A 21476-nucleotide genomic window follows, 5' to 3' on the forward strand; every position below is an offset into this window, starting at 1 on the left:
GCTGCCCTCGGCCACCACATCTCCCTCTGTCATCTCTGATTGCCTAACTGCCATTCAAGATTGGTGTGCCGCCAATGATCTCTGTCTGAATGCTAGCAAGACAGAGATCCTCCTCATCAGCACACCTTCACCATCCTTTCCCCTCACTCTCTGGCCAGCCTCCCTTGGCCCTCCTCCTACGCCCACCTGCGAGGCTAAACACCTTGGGGTCATCTTTGACTCCACACTTTCCTTCTCTACCCACATCTCTGAGGTCTCAAAAAAGTCTAACTTCCTACTGCACCTCCTTAGAGGTACTCTGCCTTTCCTCTCCTTCCCCCAGAAGCTCACTGTCTCCCAAGCTCTGGGTCTCTCTAGGTTGGACTATTGTAACAGCCTCTTTCTAAATCTACCTACCTCTACTCTCCGCCCTCTGTAACTAATCCAGAACAGGACTGCAAGACTTGTCCTTGGCCTCAAGCCCTGGGATCGTATCTCTCCAGCTCTGAAATCCCTTTATTGGCTCCCAGTGGATGCAAGGATTACATTCAAAACCCGCTGCATTGTCCACAAGATTTTCTGGGGCCTGGGTCCAAAATCCTTTCAGCTATCCCTCCCCAAATACCTCCCCTCTCGACCTCTTCGCTCCTCGACCTCTAACGCCCCCAGGGTCAGTTGCTTTTCAAAGAAACAAGCTGGGGGAAGATCTATGTCTTCAGCTGGGGCCTCCCTCTGGAACAGCCTCGCTGTAACTCTAAAACTTGAGGTGAACCATCTCTGTTTCCGGAAGCACCTCAAGACCTTCCTGTTTGCTTATGCCTTCGCTCCCCCTCTGCCCTGCTGATCTGCTCTCTCTTGGCACTGTGCAACTGGCCACCATCTGTCACCTGGGCCCAGGTACCTGCTCACCCTCCCACCCTCCCTCATTGCCTCCTGGCCACCCCTTGCACAGGGGACTGTATCTGTACCCATACAGTCCCCCTCCTTCCCCATTTTCTTCTTTTTCTTCACTTATCAGACTTCCTCAGTCTGCTGCCATAAACACAGCACTTGCCACTTGCTGGCTGCACTTACCACTTTTTATTGGCTCTATTATCTATTTATTTGTATTTATTGTTATTTATCTGTTCTCCTATGAAGCACTTGTGTATGAGCGCGATACAAATAAAATATCATATATAATTTTATAACTGCATACATGTAACTCTTGTAACATTTCCAATGCGCCCAGATACCTCCGGGTTAAGGTGCGCTATAGAAATAAACAAAACAAACAAACAAACAAGAAAGGAATGCACATAACCGGCGAGTAAGTGAAAGACATGAAAGGCCAGTTTGTGTCAAAGAAAGATTGAAGCTGCAACAGTTTATCTCGCAATTGAAGGTTGCGCGCATGCTGATGAGACACAAAAGAAAGTAAACCAGTAGTGAACTTTTAAGTTACTGATAACTGTGAAGCTAGTGATATAGAGTAGCGGAGTGGTCCGACAAAAGGAAAAAGCCCCCTCGAAAGTCTCCACAAAAAGTTTCATGTCTTGTTATAAAGCAGCTAAGTGAACAAACTCTGAAATGCAGAACGGTCAAGATTAACCCTGACAAAAGGGAAAGTTAAAAGGTGAATGCTTTAAGAGGAAGATTTCTTTGAACTTTTCTGATTGTAGTATTGAACTACCAAGACCAAGAAACACTGGGGCAAATAACATACGGGAGAGCTGAAGTGAAAGTCGAAGTGGTCCTGCAGAGGTCTATGGTAAAAGCCTTGCACATTTGAAAGTCTTCGACATCAGTTAAAGGTTTTTTTGAAAGGTTCGAGCCTAATTGAGGGAGCCTGAAAACATGAAATAGGATAGGGCAAGGGAACCCCTAAGAAATGTGAATAAAGCTTGGGGAAGGGAACCCCTGCAAAGGCTGTGATTATGAGGTCTGAGCCCGGTTGAGGGAGTTCTACGTTGAATTGGGTACTTTTTGTTGAAAGGTCCGAGCCCGACAGAGGGAGACCATCAGGAACTGTTGATACCTTCAGAGGTCCAAGCCTGACAGTGGCAGACCTATGTGAACTTTTGTTGAACTGTGAAAGAACATTTAGAGAACTGGAATAAGTGACTTTAACGTGGAAGCCCAAGCAGGCCTCGACCCACGTTTTGAACTGCCTTTTTTTGATAACCTGAGTCAGAGTGTGTCATCCTGTTTACGGGGGCCTCCTTACTGTGTGCTTTCCAACGTGGGGAGAAGAGGTGACTCAGCCACCTTGAAACTTTATGTTATAACACTGACTTTCCTTTGCATACACATTCCCCTTAACACGCGTGTTGTATAAGCAGGCATTAGGTTTTGTTATTATATGCTATTACGATTTGACAAAGAATGACTAGGAGTGTGTTTTCTTTATTATTTGATTGTAGAGACTACTCCCATAATAGCTATAGGGCCTAAAAAAAGGAGTTTTTCCAAATCACAAGAATTTAATAAAGGTTTTGAAACTTTTAACTCTTGTGTCAGTTTCTTACTTTTGTTACCATGCCTCCCTTGCAGGACTCAGTAAAGTGAGCAACAGGTGTGAAGTCTGGACAGCCTAGGAGATTCAAATCAGGAAAGAAGATGGGATGTTGAAGCAGCAAACCAGACGCTGGGAACATGCTTGCTGAAGACCAGCAGAGTCCTTCTATGGCCGAGCGAGAGCAAACCGAACTAGAAGCTGGAATACGGGAGATGGTATTGTGACCTCGAGGGAGTGGAGTGAGTGGTCCCACAGCTTTACCAATGCCGCCTGCCCAAAATGCTTGCAGAGACACAGCCGGACACGGAGAGCGAAGAGCGACTCCGAACAAGCGTTCACTGAGAACGTAGAAGCTTGGACACCCCAGGAAGAACTGGTGACTTGCTCCAACCAAAGTAAAGGTAACAGGAGCTACGGGAGACCCGGTCGGGTGAACCATATGGAATTAAGAGTTGGCATGCAGAACCTCCAGAGAGGTGGAAGACTGTACTGTGAGAAATTGACAAACTTTTAAAATGTCCTGAGAAAGGGATTCAAGTAATTGGGCCAGGCAAAAGTCAAGGACAGCGGCTATTGCTTTGGCCTCCTTTCTTTTGCTGTGTTTTCCTAAGTAGTAGGATCAAAGAGCTAATAGGGTTTGGACTAAGGACTATTTCCTTTGGACTTTGAGAAGCACCTTTACTTTAGTTTGTAACGTAGGGAACCTCCCTCATAGCGGTAGGGCTAGATAGGCGTTTTCATTATTATTTAAATAAAAACCCTTGAATATGTCACCACTTAGACGAACTCTTTTTTTGGTTCGCCACAGTTGACAGAATAAGAAGCCCATAAGAACTTTAAGGAATCAAAACAAATGATTTGTAAATATAAAGATACTTAAATGTAACCAACCTAAATATAATAACGAGAGCATGCTACAATAAGGTAATGTAAAAAAAACATACATGTAATTATTTACCCAAATAAATTAGAATAATAATATCAATTTGGATTTCATTTGATGTTAATACCAAGTGGAGACAAAACATACTTTTTATTTTTTGCTTTCTCTTTTTTCTCTTATTTCTCCTTTTATGCAGATTGACAATAAATGTGTTCAGTCCCTAAAGAGGCTCCATGGGCTTCATTATGATACCGGTGGTAGCCGTGCCGGTAAAACCCGCACGGCTCCTGCGGAATCATCTTTTTCCAGCACATGGGAATGGGCAATTACCGGGGCATTACAGCCCCGGCGAACCCGGTAATTGCCATTTCCCGGGCGCCAGAAAATATTGCTCCCCATTCCCATATGAGTCCAATTGGACTCAATGGGAATGGTGAGGCTGGATGCACCAGCACCATTCCTGAATGGTGCCGGTGCATCCGACATAGTCTGCTTGCGGGTGCCGGTACGCCCGCCAGGTCAGACCTGGCAGGCGGAAAGGCACCCGCGAGCAGACCTCGTAGTTTACCGGTCCAGTACCAACGGTACCGGCAAGCTTACCGGTACCATTATTACGGACCAGCTTGCTTATAATGAGGCCCCAAGTCTTTTTACTGCATATTTGTGCATCACAGCTTAGTTTGCCACTGTTTTTTGACAATTTTGTATGGCAAAATGCGGTGGGGAGACCCCTGCATCCTTCCTTCCCACAACATACACCCGCTACACCACCAAACCCACCACCTTCCCCATCCCATATTTTGCTTACCCAAATCCCCCCTGCATATTGTAGTAAAATAAATCGGTAAAAAATCAGCGGGATCAAATAGATTCAATGAAAAAAAATGCAATATAAATCTGGATACTCGAAGAAGCTTACATATGTTGAATGTTACATGTTGAATGTACAGTACAATATTGTGAAACGTGTGTTGGCCAGAACAGTTACATATATGTACCTTAATAGACACATTATATTTTGTCTTTGTATTTGTATTGTAATATCAACCATAAGGGAGTTTTGTACTGTTCTATCTTTTTGAAGAAGGATGTATACAGATTCATCCTATAATGAGTTATGAATATCAAATATTAGAATTGTAAGCATAGGTGACTATGGCGGTCATTACGAGTAGGGTGGTAAGGGATACCGGGCACTGGTAAGGAGACCGGTGCCGGGAATCCCCTACCGCCCTATTCCGAGGTCCTTTGGAGGGAACCGTAAGGAACGTGTAGTCCGACCACACATCCCTTACGGGTCCCGCTAAGGGGCCAGGGTGCTAATAACGGGCTTGCAAGTCGCAAGCCAGTTATTAGCACCCTCACCATTCCCATTGAGCCCTATGGGGGCTCAAGTGGGAATGGGGAATGGTTTGTTCAATGGGGACTTACCGGTCCCGCCAGGGTTGGACTACACCGGTAAGTCCCCATTGAACAACACCGGTGCCGGACCCGTTATTGGTGGCATTGGTTGTTATTCTCTTTGCTTCTAAAATCTTTTAAATCTTTAAAATCTTTAAAATATAAAATGTTATCACATACATGATTTTCAGGAAAAGCATGTTTATGAGGTATTAGTTGTAGCCCTTTCAGGTTGGGATTGTTGATTAATTATATGGTTGAATTTAAGTAATTTCTTTGTCGCTTTACATTGACAAGCAATTAATATGTCCTTATGCTGATAATCAGAGCGCAGGATTATCCTACATTGACAGGTGCGCTGTGTTTTATCTGAACAACATCTTGATTCATTCTGATGCTTTGGCTTCGCAGGTCCAATAAGTACAATCCATCCTGAACATCCTCCATGAGCATTGACTCTACGCCAAATTGAAAAAGCGTATTTTTCATGTATATTCTGTTATGTTATGTTATGTTATGCTGCATTTGTATAGCGCCTTATGTACCATTGGTATGATCTCAAGGCGCTGGTAGGTTGAACGCCCTCGGGAACCGCAGTTCAAGTCAGTTGAGAGAGAGAGAGAGTCGTAAAGTGCGTGTGCGCACCAGGTATGTGTGCAGCTGGTGTGGTTGTTGCATGGTAGCTGCTTCTTAGCGGTAAGTGAGGTGCTGAGGGGATCAGTTGAATGTGTTCAGTCTGGGGGTGGACATCCATACTGAGTTCTGGCTGCGTTAGGCCTGAGGAGATGCCTAAACTAGCCAGTATGTGCTAGCTAGCAGTCTTAGGATGATGGGTAGTTTGATGAGTCGTGTTAGTATGAGAACAGCTTTACCGAATGTGTAATAGTACTGCTGTGTTCTAGTTGAATGGTGGTGTATAGGAGAGAGTAAGCGTAGTAGTGTGATATTGTGGTAACCAGTAAAGTGTATGCGACCAGGCACATTCAATGATGTTGGGAATACCTTCGAAATTCAACTTTAACACAGTAAGTTCAGCTGTAACACAGTGACACTATTAGGGCACACTCAATGATGTTGGAATACCTTCTATAGTTACGCTATTAGTGCACACTTTCTAAGTTCAACTTTAACACAGTGATGCTATTAGGGCACACTTTCTAAGTTCAACTTTAACACAGCAATGCTATTAGGGCACACTTTCTAAGTTCAACTTTAACACAGCAATGCTATTAGGGCACACTTTCTAAGTTCAACTTTAACACAGCAATGCTATTAGGGCACACTTTCTAAGTTCATTTTTAACACAGTGATGCTATCAGGGCACCCTTCCTAAGTTCAACTCTAACACAGTGACGCTATTAGGGCACATTCAATGATGTTGGAATACCTTCTACAGTTACGATATTAGGGCACACTTTCTAAGTTCAACTCTAACACAGTGATGCCATTAGGGCACACTTAATGTTAATATTAACGTTATGGCGAGGGCTTTCTGGAGTAGAGTAATTGCTCTACACCCCACCCATGCCACACTTACAGTTTTGTTGGTGTCTGTTCACTGCTGTCTTCACTGGCTTCCCCTGCGGACACCTGCTGACACTTCTTGGAGCCACCTCTGTTGGAGCCGCCCTTTGCCTAGGGGCCTTTAGCTGTGGGGGCTGTACGGGCAGAGGGCTGCCCTGGGAGGACCGGTGATGAAGGCCGAGAGGACCAATGGGAGCAGCGGGTGGGGGGGCGGGTTGAGAGGGGAAGCAAGATGGGGAGAACAGGGGATGCTGGCACACAGGGACTCGGGAAACTGCCAATTTTTTAAATATGGGCCAAATGGAGGTCGGAGAGGGGGCAGCACTCACCTGCTCAACTCAGTTGACCTGGGGAGCCAAAGGTAGCTCATGTTATCAAGCTAACCAGGTTCTCACTGGATACAGGAGTTAAATAACACCCAGCTACCTCTATTTTGAAACTAGGCAGCTATGTACACTATATCTCAGCATTCACCCACAGGTCACCAGGGGACCGCTCCGGTGGTGATAGTGCGCGGTACAAATGTCCTTTGACATTAACATTAACATGATCATAATTTTGCGCCAAACTAGAATAGGTCAGCCTCAGACTCCCAGATTACAGGTCATGGAGACACAATGGGCTGTAGTCAAGCACACAAACTTTTGTCCCTCTCCCTGGTTATTCGGTTTCCTGCAGCACTACAACCAGCTCCAAGAAAGGTATCCAGGTGGCTTAGTGTCAAGTTGATTGGTCCCACCAACTCAAAGGGAGAAGTCGTCCTTGCAGGGCTTCTCTGTCGAGATGAACTTAACGATTCAGACCTGCCGCAGGGCTTCACCGGGCAAACCAATGGTCCAGGAGTTGCAGCAGCCGTCCTCTTCAAGCTAGTCTTTAGTTCTTTTCGTTCCAGTGGTCGACTCTGCCTTTCAAGCCAAGAGACTCACCTTTTATCCAGCTTCCTCCCATTCATTCCAGCCTAGCTGCCACTCACCCAGCAGGGTGGCTGTCCTTGCAAGACAGCCAGCCAGCCAGCCAGCATTTGAGTCTCCTAGACTTGGGCGTGCTTGAGGCCTTCACCTTGGGGGGACGGACACCGCCTCGCTCCCCCTCGGCTGTCTCCGTCGGGATCGACCCGGGCTTCTCCCGAAGCTTACCCGGGTTCTCCGATTTCCTCTTCCCGAGCCAGAGCGTTGGCTCGTGGTTGATGGCATCAGTGATAATGCGCCCTGCCTGGCAGCCGAGGAGCCCGGCCGATCGGCGCTCCCGGTGCCCGCGGACTCGCGGTGCTTAGCCTTTTGTTGGGCCCCTGTCACCGCAGCGCCCTCAAAGGTCTTAGAAGACCGCTCAGACTTCCTCTACTTCTCACCTGCTGCTGGGCTCTTCCGTTCCAGCCAGTTGGTGAGTCGGATACAACGATCCTTCATAGTCCGTTCAGACATGTTCTTGCAAAACGCACAGTCCTTCTCCACGTGCGTTTTGTCTTCGTGAAGGCAGTAGAGGCATCGAGAATGCTCATCCTCCTTGAAGACATTCTGTGATCCACATCCAGGGCAGCTCCTGAACAGCTTGGATCCGGGCGTCGTGTTTCCCTTGTCCTGGGCCATGTCCACGCGGGGTAGGCCTCAAACTCAACGAAAACTTCACCCTTGAGGGGCGTAGGAAATTCTGAAACGGGTCCCCGTTGATCGGTAGTAGAAACGGTGGAGCTTGAGGCTCGATTGACAGAAAAAATGAGGTAAAACTCTTTAAAAAATCGCAAAACACAGTAAAAGCTCGAGCGCTATAGCACGAGGACTCCCAACGCTTGAACGTGCAGTAAAAATCTCTTGGCTTTTTTCTCGTACAAGTGGGAATTCACATGTATACAAAAAAGGCGAAAGCCGTCTTGGACTGGCATTTCCCCCGGAACCGAAAGGGCATGCATGAGTCCCTGGAATTTTCTAATTTTTACTATTGCTACATTCGAGACTTTTCATCCTTCGTGCAGCCATTGACCCATCTTACTAAGCCCTCCATTCCATATAGATGGATAAAAGAAGCACAAAAGTCGTTTGGCAATCTGAAGACTGCTTTCACTACGGCTCCAGTTTTGTTACATGCCAATCCTTCTCTGCCACTGACCTGGAGGGGAAACCCCAGCATATTTCAAGGCTACAGGAAAGCCATAATTGAACGTTTATTTGGCCTGAAATTCTTGTTTGAAAATACCGGACCAAAGGCTAGCCAGCATTGTCTAACAAGTAGGGTCCGAAGCTAATGTAGTTGGGCCCATTGCAGTGACATCAACATCTGTAAAATGATGAAGGGTGAGGAAGGATAGCCTAGGGGCAACGCATTTGTCTTGGAAGCAAGATAATGCAACGCCACACAGGTTCAAATCCCATACAATTAATTACATCAGGTAATCTGGGTGTCTCCTTGCTAGGGCACTAGCATGTGAGGCCATTTCAGGGAAAATGGCTAATCTGGTAAGTGTTAGGTTTTGAAATGGGATCCAAGCAATTATTATTATTTATTTTCATAATTATTTTTATTCAAATAATATAAACAAGAACAATAACATGAATACAGTAGCTTTGATACCAAAACAACATTTTCAAAGTACATCATAACAGCTCAATTCTTCAAAGAGTGTGAGAGAAAAAGAAAAAGAAAAATGGACGACGAAGAGAATAAAAGATTGAGAAATGCTAACAAGAAGAAATGGAAAATGAGAGAGAGAAGAAAAACAAAAAAATAAATTTACAAAAACTTAGAATATGAGAAACAACTAAGCATATAGATCATTAAATATCCCCATATCCTCTCATATTTTTAAAGTTGATCCTTAGCATTAAAGGATACTTTCTCTCTCCTGGACAAGAGGGACAAACTCTGTAACCAATCATCCACACAGGGAGATGTGTTGCTTTTCCAAAATTTAAGAATATGCTTCTTAGCAAGAAGAAGAGCTCTATATGTCCCAAACATCTTACTATTAGACAACACAATACTTGAGGGGAACAGTCCCAACACACCAAGAAGAGGGTCTCTTGGGAGGGATTGGCCAAAAACCAAATCTATTCTCTGGAAAACAGCATCCCAGAATAGCAGACTCTTACTATACTACCACAACATATGGAACGTGGTGCCCACCTCTCTTTTACAGTTCCAACAACCATCTACTTTATACAGCTTACACAAGTGCATCTTCCAGGGGGACCAGTACAGGTAGTGATTGAGTCTCTGCTGTGTGTATCTTAGATCTAAGTCAATTTTATATATAATTGGACCCATGCACACTTGGTTCCATTCAGAATCCGACAATACGTAATCCAAATCTGATTCCCAATTTCTTCTACCATATTTTGCTGTTAATTGAGATGTAAGGGGAGTAACTAACTTGTATAAAGTAGACGGAGACAAGGGCATACTCTTTGAAAGGTGCAACATTGTGGGTGGATCATGTAATGCAGCATTCATTGAAGAGAAAAGTACTGCAAAGATTTCTTTCAGAACATTATAACGGGCAATTTCATTTGCTTTCAGCTTGTATTTAAAAGGCAAAAACTCAAAGTCCACCATATTCGACCATTCATGCACTTGACCAATTTGCCAAATATGTGCTTTTTGCCATGAAATCCACAAAACTACATAGTTACTCTGCTTCACAGCTGGGTTTTTCCACAGACTGGAGTTTGCACATAGAAGGTATTTCTCATCACGAATTTCATTATGCGTGCGCTACTCCTTTACAACATGTTTTTATAAAAGGTGGAGTCGTACTAACCGGCAATGTCTTGTCTGCAAATAGAATAACATCTAAGGGCATGGGCGAAACAGATTCCTTTTCATCCTGCACAACCAGTTTGGTCAGCCAACAACCAATGATGCAGGGCTGGCAATGAAAATGCTGTGCAGTACCGTTTTATGTCTGGATAACCAAAACCACCTAAATGCACCGTTCTCAAAAGGACCTGTTTTGGCATTCTGGCATGACCTTCTCCACTCCAAACAAATCTATTCATGTTAATACTCAGTGATAGTGTATTTGAGAGAGGCAGGGGGAGCATACTAAATACATACAGTAACTTTGGGAGAAGGGTCATTTTCACTACATTAACCTTACCCCATGGGGTCAATTTCAACTTCTCTTCTCTAATTTGCAGCACAATCTATTTATTTCCTCAATTGTCAGGTGAATATTATTTACCAGCAGGGATTCAATATCCCTATTAACATGAATGCCCAGATACTTAGGCCCTGAGCCTGCCCACATTTCTCGGCCCACATTAAACAGACCCCTGTGAGAAGCAAGGGATATGAGGAAAATGTATGAGAGTCTTTGTAACATTTATTTCATAATTAGAGAAGCAACCAAATTCCTGCAACATCAATAAAAGTTCCAGATAAGAACATTCTGTTTTTGAGATTAAGATCAAAAAGGTCATCTGCATACAAAAGGACCTTTGAAACATAATCACCAAATGGAATACCCATTGTACCCAGATGATTTCTAAGCATAATGGCAAGGGGCTCAATAAATAAATAAAACAACAATGGAGACAGGGGACAACCCTGTCGAGTCCCTTTCAGAATCCGGAAGCAATAGAGCACTAAAGAGTTTAAGGAATTGCTGCCCACAGTTTATTTTAAGCAAAACCTGACGTAAAAAAGCCCAACTTACTCTATCGAAGGCCTTTTCTGCATCTATACTGACAGCCGCGTATGCTTCTGCAGAATCTCTCTTAATGTAGATAACATCTAGTAACTCTTGCAAGTTATCATTACTACTTCTTCCGCTTACACGACCAGTCTGATACGTATTAACCAGTTTTGGAATCAAGCCATTTAGTCTTCTAGCAAATATTTTTGCTAAAAGCCTACGTCTACATTTAAGAGCGAAATCGGCCGATAGTTTTCACATAATGAGAGGTTTTTACCTGGTTTTGGGATTACTGTTATTAATGCAGTTTGCATTGATTCAGCAATGTTTTCATCATACAAAATCTCTGTGTCTAGTTGCGCTAGATAAGCTGACAAAATTTGACTAAAGGTTTTATAAAATTCTGATGGAAATCCATCAAGACCATTACATTTACCATTTGACGATGTTTTAATTGAAAATTCAATCTCTTCACTGTTATTGGTGCTTCAAGATCTACTCTTTCGAACTCATTCAAACTAGGCATATCAAAAGAACTGAGATCATTGTTATTTTCCAGCTGAGAAGCAGTTCCATTATCCTTGTATAAAGCAGCATAATACTGTTGAAATTCTTCACACATTTCCTCATTCTTTCTCCCTTATCTACAACAAAAAGTACATGCCTATTATTCTCCCTATGTTGTATACGGCTTGCCAACAAAGCTCCTGACTTCTCACCCCAGTCCCAAGAAGCTTGTCGAGAATAAAAAAGATTTATCTCTGGCCAATGGTGAAGTTCACAATCCAAGGTTTGTTTTGCCTGGGACAGAGCCAACATATTCTCTCTATTAGGGCTACCGCAGTAATGTACTTCACATGCCTTATATTCATCCTCCAACTTGACCATGACCTCCTCCCGCTGGCGTTTCTTGTATGAGGCAAAACTAATGATTTTACAACGTAATGTTGCCTTCAATGCATCCCAAATTACAGTGATAGAGCTGATCGAATTCAAATTGTCCCCCATAAACAAAGATATCTCAGTTTTTATATATTTATCAAATTCTAGATCAGAAAGTAGCTGTACATTCAAACGCCATTGTTTCTTAGATACTGAACCACTGAGAGATTTGTCCAATGCCAATATAATAGGAGCATGATCTGAAATTACTACTTTACCAATCTCAGCATTACAAACATCCCCACATAAACCTCTACTGACAAGGAAGAAGTCAATATGTGAACATGTTCCATGCACCATTGAGTGAAAAGTATATTTTCTACTTTTCTCATTTAGATCTAGCCAAATATCATTAAATCCCATTCATCTCCTTTTCTTGCTTTAGCCTCAGCATAAGAATTAGCTTGAGTTGTCTTATCCACTTCCATATCAATTGTGGTATTGAGGTCTCCCCCAACAATAACATCTGTACAGTGTAGTTGTTCCAAAACTCCATCTAGCACTTCAAAGAAGGCAGCTAGGTTCACATTAGGTGTATAAATGTTCCGAATTGTCAAGCACCTATTTTCAACTTGTAATTTTAATGCAACATATCTCCCCTCCGGATTTACTCACACACATTCAGTTCTATATCTCAAGCCTTTGCTAAAAAGAATAGATACACCACAGGAATTGCTTGCAAAATAACCTGAGAATTCTTTGACATACACACCATTTAAAATATATCCTACTTGGTCCTTTCTCAGATGAGTTTCTTGGAGTAATACTATATCTGGTTTTCATTTACTCAGCTGCGATAATATTCCCCTCCTCTTAATAGGGTTATTCACACCCTTAACATTCCAACTTATAAATCTTAGGCCTGCTGGCATTTTCCAAGACACAACAAGATACTAATGCCAAATAATCTGTACCCGTTGACACGTTGCTTCAATATTAAGTACGTCTTCTTCCTTGTACTCCTCCCTCCCTTCCTCCTCTCTCCCTCTAGTCCCCCACCTTTCATGCCCTCTCTTAGATAAACACATAAAAAATTTTAAAAAAATATGACGATTATAAATCGAAAGGAAAAAATAATTAGATGAAAGAGAAAAAAGAACAGAAAAACATAGAGGTTTGTGTTTACATTAAAATAGTACAGGTACGTATGCCAATTAAGCAAGCATACATACGACATACCAACTGATATCACATTTTAATAACCATGTGTTTTACATGGAATTGGAACCCAGCCAGTGAGCACAGACTTTCATTATACACTACTTCTATTACACATTGAAAACATGTGCCTGACATTTTACTTGTACTTAAAAGGATATGGCTTAAATTGTACTTGTATTTAAAACATCCATGTTTTATGTTTTTTATTAACACTAAATAAACAGTTTTAAAACCTTTTTGTTTAAACTAGATCAGTGGGTGTTTTTATGCATTTCTCACTTCATAAAACTGTGACCATAAGTGACACAAATGTACATGGACTTGCACCCTCTCCGGCCACAGAAATCCTCATCCTTAAGGGTTGGTGTATCAGTGGGGTGAATTTATTACCAATACCCCAATCTGTAGTCTTGGGAGCATGACGGACCATGTGGTGTGGTGTAAAGCTGGTAGTTTGCACCATGATGGAAAGAAAGGAATCAATGTATGTTTGGATTTGATGGTATGGTTGGCTAGGGAGGTTGAACACTTTTCGCACCTCACTCATCAAACTGAGACTATGGGCCTCATTACAAGTCAGGCGGAATGGGCTAACAGGGTCCGCTAATGGGTGCAGACCCGTTATTCGCATTCCGCCTGATTACAAGGTCCCAAGTTATTTTGGGTTGCAAGGAGATAAATATTTACATCCACCGCCATAAAATAGGGAATTTGTCCTGAAATGTGTATTTTCTACAAAACAATACATGCAAGAAAAATAAAAATGAATTCCGAAGACATATCTTACATGTCTCGAAAGGGAAAGAAGACAATGGCGCATAAGTTTACCGGTATCCTGGTGGTAAATCCACCAGGATACCGGAAAATGGAATTACTGTTACCGTTACTCAGTCCGGTGGCACGTCCACTGGATTACGAATGGCAGTAGCTGGTGTTACTCCCCATTTCATGTCGACCCATTGGGCTCCATGTGGGAGTTTGCCAGTATTACAGGCGCCCTGTAATAGCAGGGATTTCTGCCTGTAAGGTGGCAGAATGACCTCCAGTTTGAGGTAATTCCGGCCACAGCACGAGCAAACTCATAGTTGCCTGGGGTAACGTGGCAGTAAATGTTAATACTGCCACTTTAATACTGCACCGGCCAACCAATGAATGGTATCTGGGATTAGGATGGTTGTTCTAGAAGAAAGGGATGAAGTGATGCAGTGGTAAAGAAGAAAGGCTATTGCTGATCCATGCCAAACTGATTACTGCCCTGACATATGGTGGGGAAGCCTTCCTTTCAATCCCAAAAACCATCTGGGACAAGTTGGAGGGCTACTTTTGGCGAGAAGTAATGCAATTCCCAAAATCAACAGCGATAGCGGCAATCCGAAGAGAACTAGGACTAACTTCACTGAAAGCGACAGTGGATGCAAATGAAATGTTGCTATACAGGAAAATAATCATGCCAGACGCTCCAAGTCAGTACAAATTAATCAATCAAGAAATTCAAAGAGGAAACTGCAAATCGTTACCCGCCTGGGCGAAAAAAAAGGAAAATACTCTGATAGAACTCGGTTTCACCAAAGAAGAACTTTTCCTCACCCCCAACAAAATCAAAAAGAAAATGGATCTACAAGACTGGATACTTACGCAAGAAAAAGCAGCAACAAATAAACTTCTCGCCCATTTGCCGCAACACACAAAAAAACTAAACGATCACCCACTAATCGAGAGAAGATTTCCTGACAAAACAACAAGACAACTGTTTTTAAGGGCACGACTAAACCGCTTACCAACAAATGAAATGAGAGCATTGAGAGGTCTGTCCAACGTGAGTACTTGCAGACTGTGCAACGATCCCACACAAACCGAAACAATACGCCATCTTTTAATATCCTGCACAAAAACAATCGACCTAAGGCAAGCTTTTTTACTCCCGCTACTAAAGCCCTCTGTTTTACGAGAAGAAGAAGTCTGGTGGAACCGACTCATAAGTGGAAACAAAACATCTTGGACAATTGCAGCAGCAAAGATCATAGACCTATCCTTGGCAAAATGCCTCAAAGAAGATAACCTCCAGGAAAATTGTCAAGGAAACTCAACAAATGACTGACTTCAACCCGACACACAGCATCTGTAAACCAAACGTTTTTACTTGCAGAGTACCTCACTCCCAACACAAAAGACAAAGATCTTTCCTGCACAGACCGAGCAGCTTTTTGTAAAATCAAAGAAATTTGATAAACACAAAAAAACAAAAAAAACAAATTACATAGAGAATAGCAGGGTTAACATTAAGGAGTACATCATTAAAAAATTCTAACCATAAGTTTCAAATTTCAGACTACCTATTGAAACAGAAATGGGCATCATCTTTACTAAATTAAATCAAGTTTAATAACTGGTCATTAAAAGTTTATTGATATGTGTTTTATGAAATGTTTACCATTTTGCCATGAAATGTGATAGTTGTGCAGGAATGTTTAAATGTTTCAAAAAGCTGAGTGAAGTAAATAAATAAATTAATTTGTCAACAAAGTCATGCAATCCAAGCACAAGACATGATATGACATCCATACCTCCAGTTTTGTTCAGAGCTTTGTGGATAAACTCTGCAGCAGAGTAGAAATATTTGCTGATATCAAAGTGGGGAAGGTCATCAGCTGGCACACCATGGTACTCAACTGTTGTGCCATAAAAATCATGGTTCCCCTGGGAGAAAGTCTTGCCATGAGCTGCATTGAGCACATGTGTGATGCCCATCTTCCAAAGAAGGAACTTGTTGTGGGAGGTCTTCCTGGAAAGAAAAGCAAAGGAGACAAGAGCATTGCAACAGAGATTTAAACACCTGCTGTCAAAAAGACAAAATGTGCTGTCATAGATGATGTTGCCTGTCTGCACCCATGACATAATTCCCACACAGTAAAATGTAGACTGAGAATGTTGGTGAGCAGCTCCCATTCCCGATACTACCCTGGAGCATCAGTGTCTCTGCTATTCTGACTAGCTCCAAAATGTCTGTGGTCTGACACGTGCGGGACAGCATGCGAGAGGGAGACTTGTTTGCAAACCTTTGTCTCATGGTGGGTCCACGAGCCCAAGCTACCCATTATCTGTGTTTCCCACAACCTGTTGATGCTTTCCAGTACAAGATTTGCCATACACACAAGGACATTGATGGGATGAGAAACCTTCATGACCTTCTATCAACCACCTCCAGGAGATGTATCAATGGTCTTTGGTCCCCAGGGTCACCACAGTCCCCTCCCCTAGTCTCCAGCATGGGACTTCATCACAGCACCCAATGATGGCCTTGGTGTTTGCTGCAGCATTGATCATTTCAGCAGATAAAGCAGGTCTGTTGGCAGCCCGCAGGGTTGAAGAGGGGGTGCTCCACACAAGATCAGGGAATTAAGGAACAATGAAGGCCAAGAGGCCCTATAAAAATGGGTTTGCCGAATGTTAATATGGATACTGACTAAAATAATGAGAAAAGGCCAGGGAGCACTAACATGTATTTCGGAATTGCAGGCACAGAAGAAGTGTGGGAGACTAACAGCAATAGAGGAGAGCAGCTTCGTCAAAAACATGGGCATTTTGTACATCGGAGGTGAAACGACTATACTGCAGTTTCCCCACACTGAAACACCTGTAAGTGTTCCTGCGGTCAAGTCCTGATATCTCCCTATAATACTTTATTATAAATGTGATTTAGTTTAAACATTAAACTTTACACATCTGTATAAAACCATAATTGACATTCATGTTTTGCATGATTTTCATCTTTAGGCATAACCACAATTGATTTTCTTATAAAACTAACACCATGTCTAAAAATAAAAAATAAATCCAATGATACATAAAACCAACTATAAATCAAATTACTAAAACAGATCCACATCAGACTTGAAGCAATTATGTGCTTTTCAAGTTTCTTGCAAGTAATATCTCGCTAGAGAAGTGGAAATGGCTATGCGCACACATTATGCAACAGATCTCCAGTATTCAAAGAGTCCTTAGGTAACCAGACAAGAGGCTGCATAATACCTAGGTACTAAGAAAAGAGGGGAGAAACTGATTCCAACAATCACATGCAATGTCAATAGGTTTCAACCCCAGTCATCCCATCATACAGGAGTTGATCCCCTAGTCATATTCAGTAATGATCAAAAAAGGGCTTCATACCAACCAGCAGCACCCACAGTGCTTATATTGATATATCTAACAGCGTTTCGACTTTCAGGCAGATATTATAAAGGGCAGTGAACAGTCGCATGCTAGTAGTATTGGTACAATAGCACCAGAAGGACAGCTCCCCAACTGTTTCTCGGTTATGGACATAATTGCCCTAACAGTGTACATGAGTTTGTACCAGTATAGGACATTCAGTCAAGAGATGTTTAGCTGACTCCGGGGTTGCATGATTTTTACATAGTGAACAGAACCGTTCTTCCTTAGGAATCTTATTGATAGTACCTGTCACACTCAAGGTTGGAAGTTGTGCTACTCTCAGTAACATTATGAAACCCCTAAGTTTCTTGGATGGGCAGGGGTTAATATAGCCATGTGGCTTCTTGAATGTATACAGCTTATGTATAATAAAACGATATTTTTTTAACACACTCAAGTGGGCAAAATTCTCTAACCAATCCCAGAGCTTCTGATATCAGTTGAGCCCACTCCAGATCTCTGTATTGGCATTGTCCAAAAGAGAGGAAAAATGTGCCAGCATTCTAAATGTGCTGGCACCAAACTGGCCTTGTTTGGAACTCTATCAAGACTATCAAGAGATGGCTGGAACACAATATGTCAGGAACATGACATTAGCATGCTGTCAACAGGTCTGCCTGAAGACATATCTTGATGCACAAAGTAAAACCAAAGGTCTGGTGGCAGATGTATTTCTTTCCAATCTCGGTTCAGTCACCCGTCCTGCGAAATCCAATAAGACAGTGGAGAAGGTTGTATGTCTTCTTGGGAGTTGTGGGCCCAGATAATCAGTGATAAAGAACAGAAGCATGATTGCTTGGCTGAAGGAATTCTAGCTTGAAAAGGATATTACTTCCGAACATCACGGATCATGAGTTTACTTTGCAGGAGGAATCAAGATCAGACAATTTAATTTCACATCTGCTAAGGAACAAGTAACTCCTGCTATTTTATAAAGACCTAGGGCCTCATTACACATTTGGTGGTAATTCTGCAGTAAATCTGCTGAATAACTGCCAAACTTCATTTCCGTTACTGCCACTTATCCCCGCAGATTTACCACGGGATTGCAAGCTGTGGGAGGGAAGTGTTTATCCCCATTTTCGGAGTCCTTATGTAATCAGATAAGAGGCTGCATAATACCTAAGTACTAAAGTTAAGTACAGAGGAAAAGAGGGGAGAAACTGATTCCAACAATCACATGCAATGTCAATAGGTTTCAACCCCAGTCATCCCATCATACAGGAGTTGATCCCCTAGTGATATTCAATAATGATCAAAAAAGGGCTTCATACCAACCAGCAGCACCCACAGTGCTTATATTGATATATCTAACAGCGTTTCGACTTTCAGACAGATATTATAAAGGGCAGTGAACAGTCGCATGCTTGTAGAATTGGTACAATAGCACCATAAGGACAGCTCCCCAACTGTTTCTCGGTTATGGACATAATTGCCCTAACAGTGTACATGAGTTTGTACCAGTATAGGACATTCAGTCAAGAGATGTTTAGCTGACTCCGGGATAGCATGATTTTTACATATTCGACAGAACCGTCCTTCCTTAGGAATGTTATTGATAGTACCTGTCACACTCAAGGTTGGAAGTTGTGCTACTCTCAGTAACATTACGAAACGCCTGCGTTTCTTAGATGGGCAGAGGTTAATATAGCCTTGTGGCTTCTTGAATGTATACAGCCTATGTATAATAAACCAATATTTTTTTAACACACTCAAGTGGGCATAATTCTCTAACAAATCCCAGAGCTCCTGATATCAGTTGAGCCCACTCCAGATCTCTGTATTGGCATTGTCCAAAACAGAGGAAAAATGTGCCAGCATTCTAATTGTGCTGGCTCCAAATTGCCCATATTTGGAACTCTATCAAGACTATCAAGAGATGGCTGGAACACAATATGCCAGGAACATGACATTAACATGCTGTCAGCAGGTCTGCCTGAAGACACAGCTTGATGCATAAAGTTTACCCAAAGGACTGGTGGGAGATGTATTTCTTTCCAATCTCGGTTCAGTTACCACTCCTGCGAAATCCAATAAGACAGTGGAGAGGGTTGTATGGGCCTCATTACGAGGTGGGCGGTAAGGGGTTAACAGCGCTGGTAAAGGTGCCGGAGCCGTCAACCCCTTACCGCCCTATTACGAGGTCTCCTTGCGGGACCCGGTAAGGACGCCTGGTAAAACCAGTCGTCCTTAGCGGGTCCCGCGAGGAGACCAGCATGCTAATAACAGGCCCGTTATTAACAGGCCCGTTATTAGCATGCTCCCCATTCCCACTGAGCCCTATGGGGGCTCGAATGGGAATGGGGATATTCAGGGTCTGGGTTCCTTGAATGAGGAATAACCGGGACCTCCAAGGTCAGAATGCCCGGTAATTCCTCATTCAAGGAACCCGGTACCTGGTAAGGGGATAGCCATGCCGCAAATAGCAGCATGGTTACCTTCTACTGTGTAATGAGGCCCAATGTCTTATTGGGAGTTGTGGGCCCAGATAATCAGTGATGAAGAACACAAACTTGATTGCTTGGCTGAAGGAATTCTAGCTTGAAAAGGGTATTACTTCCCAACATCATGGATCATGAGTTTACTTTGCAGGAGGAATCAAGAGCGGACAATTTCATTTCACATCTGCTATGGAGCAAGTAACTCCTGCTATTTTATAAAGATCTAGGGCCTCAATACATATTTGGTGGTAATTCTGCAGTAAATCTGCTGAATAACTGCCAAACTTGATTACTGTTACTGCCACTTATCCCCGCAGATTTACCACGGGATTGCAAATGGTGGGAGGGAAGTGTTTATCCCCATTTTCGGAGTTCATAGCACTATGCTGGGATGTTGGCAGAATTGCCACCGATTTATGGCAGTAGCGTGAAGGATTTACCTCCAGCCTTTTGCTGGTGGTACATCCTCCATTTTATGACAAATCTTGCAGAGGTGCACTAATGCAGTGATAATGTGGCAGTAACTGAATTACAGCCGCATTACTGCTGTTTTTACCTACTCCGCTGTACTTGTAATGAGGCCCTGTGTTAGTCAAGGCAAAGCTGATGCCCTTTCTAGTTTACACTACACCCGTTTTTGATTAATCATCTATTTTAGCAGTCCAAAATGAAATATCCGTACTTGATACAAGATCCACTAAACCAGAGACATGCCTTTTATTTCATAATGATAATATTTTCCTCCCTTATACTATGTCTGGAAAAAGGGCACTCAAACATTTTCTCAATGCACCTTTAGCTGGTTAGCCAGGTTCCACCAAAATACTTGAATTAGTCAGAATGTATTTCTTGTGGCCCAAGGTAAAATTACAATGTGTTAATTATGTAAAATCCTGTAATGTCTATATAAGGGCAAAATAATCTAGGAACAAACCTATAGGATATTATGGTGTGTTTACTTCCTCCCATGGTGTCCTGGGCTAATGTTTAATTGGTTTTCATGGTAGAGTTACCTGTCATCAGGTTTTACAGTAATGCCGGTAATTGTAGGTTCACTCACAAAATTATCACATTTCATTTGCTTCGCACAGCGGTCGGATTGGATGAGAACGAGCTGCAACAAATTGTGCATTTAGATAGCCTTCCAGGGATTGTAATCTCAGATGGGGAGCACAGTTCATCTCAATATTTTGGTCTCTGTTGTGGAAAGCATTAGGGGTGCAGTGTAACAAAGAACTACCAATCACCCATAGTTCAATTGGCAGACAATCAATCTTTGGAGCACTATTTACAGTGCTTCATAGCACATTAACAGGATGATTGGGCAAAGTACATTCCAATAGCAGAATTTTCTTATAAAAAGGTACTCATTCTCGAGGGTTTGTGCCTTTTGTGCCACATATGGTTGTCACCCAGAGCCATTTTCTTCTATTGCACCACCCTAGACAAATGTGATGTTCAGACCAAAATTAGGGAACTTTTATTAGAAAACTTGATTGTGCTATATGTTTTTTTGCAATGGGAGAGAGGAACACAACTACCCCCATTGGGACTGCTACAGCAATAGGTCCAGTGGGTCAAATCATTCTACTAGATAGACCCAAATTACCTACATAGAAATTGAAGCCTTGTTAAACAGTGCAGATTAAAGATTAAACACAATTATTTTGTTGGATCTGGATTTTGTTAAGAATATTTGTTATGACTCAGATTACACATAAGGCTGACAAAGGATACAGGTTACAAGGAGGTTTATTGGGTGAAAGGAGACTCCCGGAGCACCGGGGGAAATGTTATACACCAACA

General features: G+C 42.6%; 1 protein-coding gene across 1 annotated transcript in view; it reads right to left on the reverse strand.

Annotated features, from left to right (window-relative positions):
* LOC138472687 (dual specificity protein phosphatase 13A-like) overlaps positions 1–21476 on the reverse strand; it is a 217670-nt gene that overhangs the window by 131946 nt on the left and 64248 nt on the right. Inside the window, exon 2 of the mRNA XM_069610978.1 lies at positions 15579–15796. Coding sequence (XP_069467079.1) covers positions 15579–15796 — 218 coding nt within the window. The remainder of the gene's footprint in view (positions 1–15578; positions 15797–21476) is intronic.

The sequence above is a fragment of the Ambystoma mexicanum genome, chromosome 8 (genome assembly GCF_040938575.1).
Source record: "Ambystoma mexicanum isolate Mex_15411 chromosome 8, UKY_AmexF1_1, whole genome shotgun sequence".
NCBI lineage: Eukaryota > Metazoa > Chordata > Amphibia > Caudata > Ambystomatidae > Ambystoma > Ambystoma mexicanum.